Source organism: Mauremys reevesii, linkage group 2 (assembly GCF_016161935.1).
Source record: "Mauremys reevesii isolate NIE-2019 linkage group 2, ASM1616193v1, whole genome shotgun sequence".
NCBI classification, from domain to species: domain Eukaryota; kingdom Metazoa; phylum Chordata; order Testudines; family Geoemydidae; genus Mauremys; species Mauremys reevesii.
This window is the reverse complement of record NC_052624.1, coordinates 79,543,693-79,556,718: the sequence shown is the minus strand read 5'-3', so window position 1 is coordinate 79,556,718 and position 13,026 is coordinate 79,543,693. Positions and strand designations below refer to the sequence as shown.

The following is a 13,026-nucleotide window of genomic DNA, read 5'->3' as shown; positions in this document are numbered from 1 at the left end:
CGCCGGGCGAGGGCTGCCGCCTGGCGTAGCTCAGGGGCAGGGGGTGCGGTTACGCTGCTAGCGTACATGCGCTGGCTGGGATTCGCAGCGGCGCTGAGAGGGGCTGAAGATGGCAGCGGAGCCTGGTACGACCGCGGTGCGGGAGCCGCACAGGTTTGACCAGGGAGCGCTGGAGAAATACCTCTCCCGCCACTTGGCCGGGTTTCCTGTGCAGCCCCCCGACGCGCTGGCAGCCCGGCAGTACAGGTAACCCTGCAGGGGCTCCCCGCTCCCGTGCAGCGCCGGCCTCTGCCCATTGCTCGCCCGGGACAAAACGCTGCACATCGCCGCGGTCACGGCTGGCCTGACTCTGGGGCAGCGAGTCATGACACCAGAACAGGGACAGGCCAGCGAGCGCTGCCAAGGGAGCCCTGCTTGCTTGCACGGTCTCTTCGAGAAAATTAGCCCTGGAAACCTGGGATGGGCAGCAGAGGTGGGCTGCCTGCCCGCCTGCCCCTAGATTGTGGCTTCGTCTGGTGGCACAAATTTCTGCATCTCAGCGGTTGCCCGTGTAAGATTGCGAGGGCACCGGCCGCTGTGTGAAGCGAGCTGTCATTTAGGTCAGTGGTTCTCAACCCTGGGGGTACTCAGAGGTCTTCCAGGGGGGCACATCAACTTATCCAGGTATTTGTCTGGTTTTACAACAGGCTACATAAAAAGAACTAGAGAAGTCAGTACAAACTAAAATTTCATACAGACAAATGAGAAAGTAAGCGATTTTTTTCAGTAATAGTTTTTGTATTTTTATGGCTGATATTGTAAGCAAGTCGTTTTTAAGTGAGGTGAAACTGGGGATATGCAAGACAAATCAGACTCCAGAAAGGGGGACAGTAGTCTGGAAGGGTTGAGAACTACTGATTTAGGTAGCCCTAAGAATGACTTTGGCAGCTGTGAATGTTGTTTGTGGTAGGTAGGGTCATCCTTCAAAAGATGGATCTATCCGAGACATGCTGGGAAGGATGATCACCCGTAAGGTAGGCAAAGTGCCTAGTTTTTGGTATCTTACCTGTTTTTAGTGCACCCATCATCTTGGTGTCTATGACAGGCAGATTACAGATGTTGTCAAAGTGTATCAGTTAAATACATGTATTTCTGAACAGAGTCACAGGTGTGTGTTGTACTGCACTGAGCTCATTTTGCAGTTAAAGAGGGACACCAAGGAAAATCATGACTACATCTTATGGTAATGCAGAAACAAAATACTGTATCTTCTGTTATCAGTATGAAAGTTCACCAGTTACAAAACATGTTATTGTGTTCAAAGTTTATTTACTGTAAAACAGTAACCTATCTTGTTGGGCACAAGTTCAATGTGAATAAACAGTATTTGCTCTAAGGACAAATTCTTTGATGAATCTTTTATGATTAACTTTATTGCTGTGTGTGTTAGAAGTAGACAGGGAACAGTGCATAGACCCTTAACAATTCTGTAGTGGTGGGGCCTTTGGGGTTCTCTCATGTTTTATTGTTTGAAGCAAGAGACCAGAGAAATTAGCATGTGTGTGATCTAAAACAAAATACTTGTAAAAATTGAGTTAAGTCTTCTTAATTGGATCACAAAAAAGTGAGAGTTGACAATATACCAAAAAATTGAAAATACTGGTAATATCATTGTAAAACCGCTAGTAACATTTTCCTCCCCAAAAACATGACATCACAAGACCATAGGTATAAGTATAAGAAAATGACATTAAAATATAACTTTTTATAATGCTGAAGACTGTATGATTACATCTACCATAGCAGAATAGACAAAATAGATGTATGTCTTTTGTAAATTTATATGTCTTGCATCAACCTAACTCTGTAGTGTAGACCAGACCGTAGACACTTAGGAGAATAAATGTAATTGACTTGCAATGAGATGCAGGTTTCTAAGCACCTAAGTCACTTCTAAAAATGGAACAGGGGCTCCTAAGTCAATGAGGCACTTTTGAAAATGTTACTGTGACAGAATGCACCCCTGTGTTCACACCCTACACACTAATGTAATAATCTTTGTACAAAATATGCTTTGTAAGGTATCATTTGAAAACTAATAACTTTCTGGTCAATAATATTATGGTGAAATGTGTGTAGCAACATTATATGTAAAGTTGTGAGTATAAGATGAAATCACGACTGAAGTGTGTTTGCCAGACAAGTCTGGGATGTGAGTAAGCCAGTTTTCCCAAGACAAAGGCAAGTTGAGGCCCCTAGTCAGGTGTCATCAAAGCTGATGGGCCATCACCTATTAGGTGGCCATTATTTGGCAAGGGAAGAGGGCAGGAACAAAAAGATGTACATTTTCACCAACAGCAGCATACACAGGTGAAAAGAAATAGCATGAAGCCGCCTTCCTCCATCAGACTCCATGTCTCCGTGCTCTCAGTGAGAGAGAATTTTTAACTAGGGGTCACACTCAGGAAAGTGCTTTTCGAAGGGTGACTCAATTATAAAAGTGAGGGGCAAAACCACCCCAAGTTATCTTTTCCTGTCCCTCGGTCTCTTGCATCTAAGAGGACCTTCGGAGCAGATTCTGATCTGAAACTTGGTCAGCAATGCCATTGAAAACCTGTGCTAAGAATGTAACCTTGAACAAAGTCTAGTTTTGTTAAGTTTAGTACTAGAAAGCATTTTATCTTTATTTTTCTTGCAAACATTTTTATGTAATGCCTTAATACTTGTACTCACTCAACACCTATCTCTTTGTAATTAAATAAACTTGTTTTATTGTTTTAATCAAAACTAATCCAGTGTTGTGAACTGTGTGGGCAATTCCATTGAAAGTGGCAAATTGTTGTATATTGACCCCCTTAGAAGGGCAGTGGACCTAATATATCTGGACTGTGCAGTAGGGGGCTTGACAGTGCAGAGCAGACATGTTTTTGGAAAATCTGGGAGTGGTTTGGGGTAACTCTGCATATGGTAACCAAGGCTGGTGGAAGCCAGAGTTGTAACTGGTGTGTACTGACAGGTTGCAGGTGTCAGAGCTGCTGAACCAGGGCAGTAGCTGTAGACGGAACTCCAGGTGTGATCTGCTTGCTGGCAGGCTGTTTGTGAGTGACCCAAGTTGGAAGCTACCTCCGCGAAGCTACCTCTGCAAAGCATTATGAGACACCCACGGTTGCAGGGAAGTGTTGAAACAGCCCCTCAGTAATACTGGATTGCAACCCAGAATGTCATAGTTACCCATGACATAATAAAGAGGGTAGCAAGATAGTAGATGGAGGGTTTGGGGAAGAAGAAGAAGAGGGGTAACCAGAATGATGACTTGGTTATTTGGCAAGCATAGCATGGAGGAGCAAATATATTTATTTTAAACAAAATAAATGGATGTTTTAGTCATCTAATATCTCATAGGTATTGGTGCAGAGTGAATCTTAAAGAGGAACTTGAATGAGGAGAAGGTAGTCGATCATCCAGAGCATTGAAGGTGAGGACTAGAAGTTGAAACCTGATATGGTGGAGAAAGAGGAGTCCCTGAAGGGATTTAAAGAAGGAGGGACGCTCTGGTTACATTGCTTGCTTGGTAATAAATATGATATTAAGATTGGAGGTGTGACTTAATAGCATACTTCCGAATTTTAGTATTCATCCTTAAAAACTTGCCAGTTGCCTCAGGCAGTGCCTTAGGGACAGATCACGCACTGGATGAGTATGAGCAGACTTTTGTGCCCATATAGAGCAACATGGGCTTCACTGGGGCTCAGTGCTAATGCAAATGTCCACCTGCTTGGATTCCATCACAGGATTGGGGCTTTGATTAGAGAACTATCTCAATGTGTGCTGTATTCAAGATATAACCTATTGTCATGGATGTACAGGATCTGTGCTATGACTTGGCCTTTAGGCAGTCTTCTGGGAGTATCCCTAATATGCCAGATCGCCAGTGGATCACACTTTTCCACAAGGGTTGGTCACTTGGCCTTAGCTCCTCTGATACCTGGCCTCTTTCTCATCATGAGCACTGAACAGTGGGTCCCAACTGAGGGAGACTCCTGTTCAGAAACGTTTACCCCTAAATGTACATCCGTAGGTGTCTGCAGTAAGACTAGGCAGCCTTTTCAAAACAGAGTAGGGTTTATTAACTGGAATATAGCATCAGGGACTCCTTAGGTTAACGTAGAGAAGCAAAGGTTAAGACAGTTCAGACTGGCCAAAGTTAGGGCATGTACATATTAGCGTTTACTTTGAAACAGTTTGTCGTTCCGGGGTGTGGAAAAGCCACCCTTCTGAGCAACGTAAGTTACACTGACCTAAGCGCTGATGTGGACAGTGCTATGTCCGTGGGGGATGCTCTCCCACTGACATAACTACTGCCCCTCAGGGAGATGGAGTAATTATGCCGATGAGAGAGCTCTCTCTGGTTGGCATAAAGTGTCTGCACTAGCAGCGCTACAGCAGTACAGCTGCACCACTGTAGTGATTCTAGTGTAGACGCCCTTAGAATTCCACCAAGCCAGGTTGCTCTAGTGCCCATCTTGGCTTTCTCTGTCTGTCAATCCCAAGTGAGAACTGCTGTATGTCTGTCAGCCCAGATCTTACTGCAGATTCCTGTCACCTCCAGTACTTCCACATGAAAACCATGCTGAGTTTCCATGTCCAGCCTGCCCGAGCATCTTGCTGTTAAGTGTCAATCATTTAGTCACTGGGGTTCCCATTGCTTTTTGTGGATCTTCCATTGATATGTGTTGATTCCAGCCAGCACTTAATGACTCATTCAAATCACCCCAGACAGTTAGCTGGCATCAGGGCCGTCCTTAGTTATTCTGGGGCCCTATGCAGCCCACCCCACCGGGGGCGGGGGGGTGGGGGTGGGGAAAATCAGGCCTCTGTGGGGGGGGGAGTGCTGGCTTGGGGGGGCAGGGAGGAACACACACCCCCAGCACTCACCGGCAGCGCGGTTGTGGCCGGGTCCCGGCATTTCCTGCCACCGGTGAGTGCAGGCCTGGCCCTGCTGCAGTCCTCAGGGGTGGAAAGAGGCGGGGTGGAGCAGGGTGGGGGCTTTGGGGAAGGGGTGGAGTGGGGGCGGGGCTGGGGCAGAGCAGGGGTGGGAAATGGCAGGGCAGGGTTGAGGGGCCTGGGGAAGAGGTGGGGTAGGGGCTGGAGCAGTACACAGCTGCGCAGGGCACCGGGAAATTTGGTGCTCCAAGTATCCTGGTGCCCTACGCAGCTGTGTACTTTGCGTATGGGTAAGGACGGCCCTGCCTGGCACAAGTATCTTATACCTTTTCTCCATTCCAAGGGAAGCATTTTACCCCTTCTGCACCCACTAGGTAATAATACTAAGCCAAAGGGTCAACTGCCATAAGTATCATTCATAAAAGTGTTACAGAAAATTCCCACTTCTGTCACATCTGTTGTAAGTCAAAGGAAGTTTATGCACTACTGTATAATTCTATTTTTCTTAATCCAGATTGGTAAATTTTTAAAGCTACTACTTTCCATCCAAGAATCTGAGTGAGCTTTGAAAACATTAACTGATCTTCACAACATCTTTGTGGGTGTTACCTCCTTTCTACAGAAGAGCAAACAGAGGCATAGAATAACTGTGACTTTTCCAAAGTCAAACAGGAAACATGTGGCAGAGCTGGGAATAGAGCCCAGGGCTACCGACTTTCTGAACTGTCATCTGCTGATTTGTAAGATTGTATGTTTAAAAGAACACCCTCATTGTTCCTGGACATCCTCTTCCGCCCAAACAATGATGTGCACTTTTCCAATTTGGAGTTGCTGCTATTCGTTCTGTTAAATGTTTGCAACTTTGTTTCTTAGTAATTCATTTCTTGTTCCTCCGTAGCTCAGGCCAGTCCAATCCAACCTTTTACTTGCAGAAGGGTTTTAGGACATATGTGCTTAGGAAGAAGCCTCATGGCCCTCTTCTGCCTAGAGCTCACAAGGTGAGTAACAAATTCCTTGGCAAACTATAGATGCATTTCATAGTTCATGTGCTAAAAGTACATAACTGTGAGGAACAAATGTTTTAATGTAAGGACAGAGACAAATGGCTCACAAATACCTTGGCTAAATTATCTTCGTTTTAAAGGTTTCTGACCCAGTTGCAAATATGAAAGAAAAACTGGCTTTGTATACTTTTTTATGGATTTTATTACACATTAACAAATAAGCAACTTTAAAGTTAATCAAACTTATCACCAAGCTAACTACTATAAACACTTACTATACTAAGAATCAGAAAGTACAATTATCAAATCAAGCTCACAATTAGAATTAATATTGATATGAACTGAGTCACCAATTAAGTCATCAAAGTAATACAATAATCAAATTATAAGTAAGGCTCAGATTTTGTCACGGATATTTTTGGTAAAAATCAGGGACATGTCACAGGCAATAAACAAAAATTCACGAACACCCATCACCTGTCCCTGATTTTACTAAAAATATCACTGACAAAATGTGGAGGGAGGAGGGTCTAGCACCTACAGCAGCTGGGGGCTCCGGGGTCCCCTTGCCTCCTGCAGCAGCTGGGAGCTCTGTGGTCTCCCCTGCCACGGCTGAGCCCATGTGGGGTCCCTTCGCTGCCCACTGCGGCTGGGCAGCCTGGAGGTTTTCCCCCCGCCGCAGCTGGGTAGCTACTGGGGGCCCACCGCCAGCCGTGGCTGAGAGCTGTGGGGCTGCCTGCTGACAGCTTCAGCCCTGGGGCAGAAAATGTCATGGAGGTCTCTGGAGGTCACAGATTCATTGACCTCCATGACATAATTGTAGCCTTAATCATAAAGCTACTACAGCACATGATCAGTTTTTACAGATACGGAAACTTGAGGAGGCAGCCACGTGCTTAGCTCTAACCGCCAGTTACAGGATCTTGCTCCTGGCAAAGTAATCTATTGAACTGGTTGAATGTTTCAGAATCAGAACCAAACTTGTTTACCTCTCAGCCCTTGAAGCAATATTTAGACTCCTCCCAAAGTGCCTGTGTGCTTAGTGACTATACTGATCACTCCCTCTCTGGTTTAATTACCCAATCTTTGATACAACAGCAGTCGACAGCTCTTACTTCTCCTGTAGAGTAGCATGGTATTCCTGACACCCTTCACTATTCAGGGCAAAAGTCTAAGTTTAAAGCAGGACTGCCTAGAACTTGAATTAGGAAATGATTAATGTTGCTTACTGCAAATGAACTCACATGTGCACGCAGTCATTTAAACACACACGTGCACATCTCAGAAGTGTTAGAGAATAATAATAATGGGGGCATCATCACCCAATAACAACATAAGAAAAAGAGGGGGAAATACTTAAGGAAAAAGATGCATTCTTCGTCTTGTGTGGTCTTTGGCGTTACATTGCATCAGTCAGGACTGCAGTTCAGGGGATTGGGTGGTGTCATGTCTGGTCAGTACCTCGGTGCTGGCAAAGTCTTCTGGACACTTAGGCCAGCATAGTCTGTAGTGGTCTTTGTCTTTAGTTGGCTGGTACAGATGGCACCAATTCATTAGAAGGCCTTGATATGTTGATGCCTATAACTTCCCTTGTCCGCGCTTATACAGCTCACACATCTCCATATCTCCTCTTTTAGCATTTCTTAAAACAAATGTAAAGGCCTTTTTGCAACTGTCACATGACCCTTATACCAACAAGGAACTGGGGAACTAACAGTTAGTTGCTTTAACTGGCTGAAGGGTCGTTAGCAACTTTAACCCAGAGACAGAGCTGCTCTAAATGTTGTTAATATAAATCTGATTTAAGATAAAGAAAATTAAAGTTTATACCAGGCCCAACTCTGAAGTGGGCTATTTCCCTCACGTAACTATTGGCATAAAAATTTAAGTGGCTGTTGAATGTTAGAAATGTTAGAAAATGCAATTAATTATTCAAATGCACAAACCAGTAGCAGTGTTCTGTACTGCATACGTAGCAGTGTTCTGTACTGCTTGGTGTTTAGTAGGGCACAGTGTTATATTCTGTATATATGTAAAATAAATGTAATTAAATGTGTTTGAAAAATTTGAACATTATTCTGTACTTACCATACTATATCCTTCTTAGGTTGAGAGAGAATATCATGTGCAGAAAGCATTATTTTCAGCTGGATTTCCAGTTCCTGAGCCCCTACTGTATTGCAGTGATGTTTCTGTGATTGGAACTGAATTTTATGTGATGGAACATGTACAGGTTAGTCAATACATGTTGTAGGTTTTTGTTTTGTTTTCTTTTTGGTTTTATTTTCATTGCAAGCTGTTTTAAAATATCTAAAGTTTTATATGTTGAAATAAGAACCTTGATGAAATTTTTCAATCTTGGGTACCTAGAACAGGGCTCCTAAACCCCTTTTTAGGCACCTAAATAAAAATGGCTTGATTTTTTTTCAGAGGTGCTGATCACCAATAGTGCCAATTGACTTCAAGTTTTTTAGGATTTATTTCCCTCTCACAGGGTCATGTGTTTAGCTCACCATTCAACATGATCTTCTCAGGTTGGTTGTCAGGCAGACATTCTGAAATCAGGCAGGATTACTGGTGTGAAAACCCTAGACTTATTAGCGGGAGCTGGTCCGGCTTTAAGGTTGGGCAACTATTCTCCATCCCAGGCCCTCAAAGTTTCTGGGTCCACAATGTTTTTTTTTTTTTTAAATGATGACTGCATTAGCCAGCTGTTCTTCAAAAGCTAACAGAGTTGTAGTCCAGGCAGCAATTATAAGAATATAGGGTAGGTCTATGGACCACCACTAGATGGGTCACAGAAGTGCCTCTTATTTACTCTGGGGACTCCTCAGATTCAGAACACTAACATCTGGGAAGGAAACCTCTAAACCACAAGCTTCCAATGTTCTATATTTTATTAACTAATCTAAATAAGCAAAAGCATAAACTATCTGTAAACAAATCAAATGACAAGAAAGTGGGTTAATATCAAATCATCAGGTTGTGTGTTCAGTGTAGGAGACAGATGAGTTGAATGTTTGTTTGTTTTGTTAACCATGTTCTAATGCTGCTTCCAATTAGATTAACTTTGAAAAACTGCCGGGATATTTCTATCTTTTATACAGTTGGAATTTTCTCTGTCTTATCTTGAGCAAGAAGTTTCTTTTTAATAAATCTAGTTCCCTTAGCATTTATTTTTTTCCCAAGAATGTAAGTTTACACTTGACTAAATTGGATAGCTCAGTTGCTTTTTTATTTTTTTCATTAATACAGTCCAAGGTTTTAGAAAGTAGAACAGAACTTGATGAAACATGTATGTTGACTAAACAATATCATGTAATGCTACAATAAATTCTATTCTTTCACAATTAATTGGCAAAAACTAACCTAGTCAGTGTGTTAGCTGTGTACATTTATTTAAACCATAAACTATCTGGAAGTGAGTGGGTTTAGAGAAAAAATTTGCCGTGTCTTTCCTTTTTCCCATATCAAAGGGTGTACAACAGAGGCAAATAATAGCCCCTCCATCTTCCCTCTCCCCCCCAAAAAAGTAAGTGGATTACTTTTAACTATTTTTGAAATGTGAAAAATCCTTATTAAACTAGAGCTTATCATTTCGTTTTTCAATTTATACACTGAATTATTTTGATTCAGAATATTTAAAATGGACCCAAGAAATACAATCTGGATTTCACACACCTCAGAGTTTGGAGAGTGTCTGGTTCTAGAGTTCTAGTTCAGGATCTACAAGATATATGTATATATACACCTCTACTCCGATATAATGTGACCCCATATAACACAAATTCGGATATAATGTGGTAAAGCAGCACTCTGGGAGGGCGGGCTGCGCACTCCGGTGGATCAAAGCAAGTTCGATATAACGCAGTTTCACCTATAATGCAGTAAGATTTTTTGGCTCCTGAGGACAGCGTTATATTGGGGTAGAGGTGTATTAAATTCACTGCTCAGGGAGATCCTGTGAGATTGGTAGTTTTTGGATTTCAGTGAGCAAGAGTGCCTTGACCTTCCTGGACAAGAAACAAATGGGCGAGGAAGAGATTACTGACGCAGTGACTGTTAATACATCATACGCATCTTGTGCTGTTGAGCTGCGTGACCTTTCCCTCTCCTCCTCCTTCCATCCCACCAAATATCTGATTTATGATGTCTTCAGGGTCGCATATTCCGAGACATCACACTACCTGAAGTCAGTCCAGCGGAGCGATCTGCTTTGTATGTTGCTATGATAGAAACCCTGGCCCGGTTGCACTCATTCAGTTTGCATTCATTGGGTCTCCAAGGATATGGCAGAGGACCGGGATACTGTAGGAGGCAGGTAATGGTCTCCAAAACTACTTACTTTGTAATACCCTTGAATTTTTCATTTGTATTCATTTGGTTACAACACTTTATATTAATGTCTTTAAAAATAACCAACATCTTTAAACTACTCCAGATTTTGGCTTTACCTAGTATCTTATAATTAGTTCAATTACTCTATATATTATAGTGTTTAGAACACACTGATAAAGTCTATGGTCCTATTATCATACTGTAGTATCCATTCACCTGTGTCACACCTCCAGATTTGGAATTACACGTGCAGTGGCATTTATATTTGAAATACAACAATGATCAGGTCTATCTTTCAGTGTTCTTTCCCCTTAGTACAAATTTAAAGCTACTAAGGGTATAACAACACTGTCAAAATCCAGAAGCAGGAATAGCACTCCCAAGATTAATTGTCATTAATTTGGATCACCTGTGCCAGTTGATATAGGGACTTGCTTTGTCCCTTTTAGAGCAAGCTGGAAAGGATCTTAATCATGTTCTCCCAATGGGTCAGAATCTGATATGTTACACCAGTATAAATCAAGAATAACTTCAAGGGAGTTGCTGTGGATCTTTAGTAGTGCAGCCTAGGTCAGAATCTGGTCCTAAATTGTTTTTTAGAGAAAGTTTCTTGAGCATCAGAAATTGAATCTGTATGTGACAGTTTCATTTTGTTTTAGTGTGAAGATGTGGAAGTATCAAAGCTTATTCAACAGTACCTCTGAGGAGTTGATCCATGGTGTTTGATTTTCTGTTGTGCTTATTTTTGTAGCATATAGCAAGGTTATGAAACAAAATATGCACTCAGCCTTCCACTGGTGATAGAAACAAAGGCCAAACATTGAGAGGTGCAATTTTCTGCTATTTATTAAACCTTTTTGAATTCTCTTCTGTACCTTATTGGATCTCTAAGATAATCTAAAGGCCAAGGGCAGTGAACAGAGATCAAAATAGCTTGGCTGGTATCAGAGGGGTTAAGGAAGCAGAAGTCCTTTGGGTGACTGTAATCAGAGTGAGCCATTGGAAATGACTGAGCTCCAAAGGCGTGAAAACACAGAGACCCATGAGCAAAGGTGAAATAGAAGCTCAGAGCAGCTAAGCAACACACAGAAAAGTGCTGTGGTGAGATGTGGTTTGTTAACTAAGAGCAAGTCTACACTTAAAATGATGCATTCGTGCAGGTGCACTGATGCAACTGTGCCACTCGAGTGCTTTAATGAAGACACTCTAAGCCAACGGGAGAGAGCTCTCCCATTGGCATAGTTAATCCACTCCCTGAGAGGCGGTACCTGTGTTGGTAGGAAAAGCTCTCCAGCCAATGTAGCGCTATCTACATAGAGGATTAGGTCGATATAACTATGTTGCTCAAGGGTGTAGATTTTTCACACCCCTTAGCGATGTAGTTACACCAATATAGGTCTGTAGTGTAGGCCTAAAACCATAACAGTGGACATTCAAAGAGGAGCATACAGGGCAGACTGAATGGGCTGGAGCGGCTGACCATAGTGGGCTGAAGAGCTAGAGAAGACATGATAGGAATGCATATGTGCAAATTAGATCCAGCCAGTATTTGTCTTCATTTATGGCATTTTAAATGCATTAGGGCAATAACAGAATCAAGCATATTCCTGCCAGTTACATTTCTTCACCTTAGAGTTCTAATTCCCAGGCCCACAACTAGCTGCATGTGAGGGTGTCCCTGCACCTGTGCATAGTTATGACTGGAACATAATGTATTATTGTCTTTTAAATAAAATCAATTGGCTGTGTCAGGCTAGAGTTCCAAGAAGAGACAGAGGGGAAAAAATGAGTGCCAGGAAGTTTACCGGTGAATAGAAAATCTCAACAATGGCCTTTGTCTCTATTACCAGTGGAAAAATTGACTGTGCATCATGTTTCATAACCAACTTGGCTACATATTCATAGCCATAATTATAAAAGTGAAGAGTAAGACCATCATAGAAAAGGGAGAGTACATGGTGACAAATATTTTTTTCAACACCTTTGAATTATAACAAGTAAAAAGGAAGTTTGAATGGCTCGCTCCCTCAACTGTATAATGTTCTGCTTATTTCCCAGTTGTTTTACGTGTTTTTTATATTTTCAGGTTACAACTTGGAAGAAACAGTATGATGCATCTGCTCACGTAGACATTCCTGCTATGAACCAGCTGGCTGAGTGGTTAATGAACAACTTGCCAGCTGGTGATAATGAGGAAAATCTGATTCATGGAGATTTTAGAATAGATAACATCATTTTCCATCCAAGAGAGGTACCCCAAACATATAAATGCATATTTAATCATACTTCTTAGTTCTTGTTGTACTGTTTCTCTACCTTCCTACTTCATAATAGACATTGACAGGTGTTGCAGAGCACAATTTTCTTGAGGTAAATTTAAGGACCGCTTAAAACAAATTCACTAACCTAACTCCGATTCATTAGACCTTCTTTTCCCTCTTCCCATCTTCACATCCCCCAGTGCAAACAATCCTGCTCCATTATTGTACTTGGAATATACAGCTCAAAAAGGGAACCATAAAATACACTTAAGAGTCAAGCATGTGCTCAGGTATCATTGATTTGCTCAAGTGCCTGATCCAAAGCCCGCTGAAGTCAATGGAAAGACTTCCATATTAACTTCAGGTGGTTTGGGATCAGGACTTAGTATTATCATAGGGCCTGGTAGTCCTCCTCAGAGACTAGGACCCCATAGTGATAGACTCTGTACAAACACAGAGCAAAAAGGTCTAAATATATAATATGCAATCTCAGTAAAAAC

At 42.3% G+C, this 13,026-nt stretch overlaps 1 protein-coding gene across 5 annotated transcripts in view; it reads left to right on the top strand.

Moving 5' to 3' along the window:
* The first annotated feature begins 89 nt into the window (after positions 1 to 89).
* ACAD11 (acyl-CoA dehydrogenase family member 11) overlaps positions 90 to 13,026 on the top strand; it is a 56,480-nt gene continuing 43,543 nt past the window's right edge. For 2 of the 5 annotated variants that reach the window (XR_005593725.1, XM_039522911.1), the window contains exons 1-5: positions 90 to 246; positions 5,822 to 5,921; positions 8,035 to 8,160; positions 10,087 to 10,248; positions 12,352 to 12,516. Coding sequence is in view for 4 of the 5 variants with exons in the window: in XM_039522911.1 (XP_039378845.1) it covers positions 110 to 246; positions 5,822 to 5,921; positions 8,035 to 8,160; positions 10,087 to 10,248; positions 12,352 to 12,516 (690 nt within the window). In the remaining variant the exon portion in view is untranslated. Of the gene's footprint in view, positions 247 to 997; positions 1,014 to 3,389; positions 3,455 to 5,821; positions 5,922 to 8,034; positions 8,161 to 10,086; positions 10,249 to 12,351; positions 12,517 to 13,026 lie in introns of those variants that run through there. The other 3 variants (XM_039522913.1, XM_039522912.1, XM_039522914.1) reach the window with 3 other exon arrangements.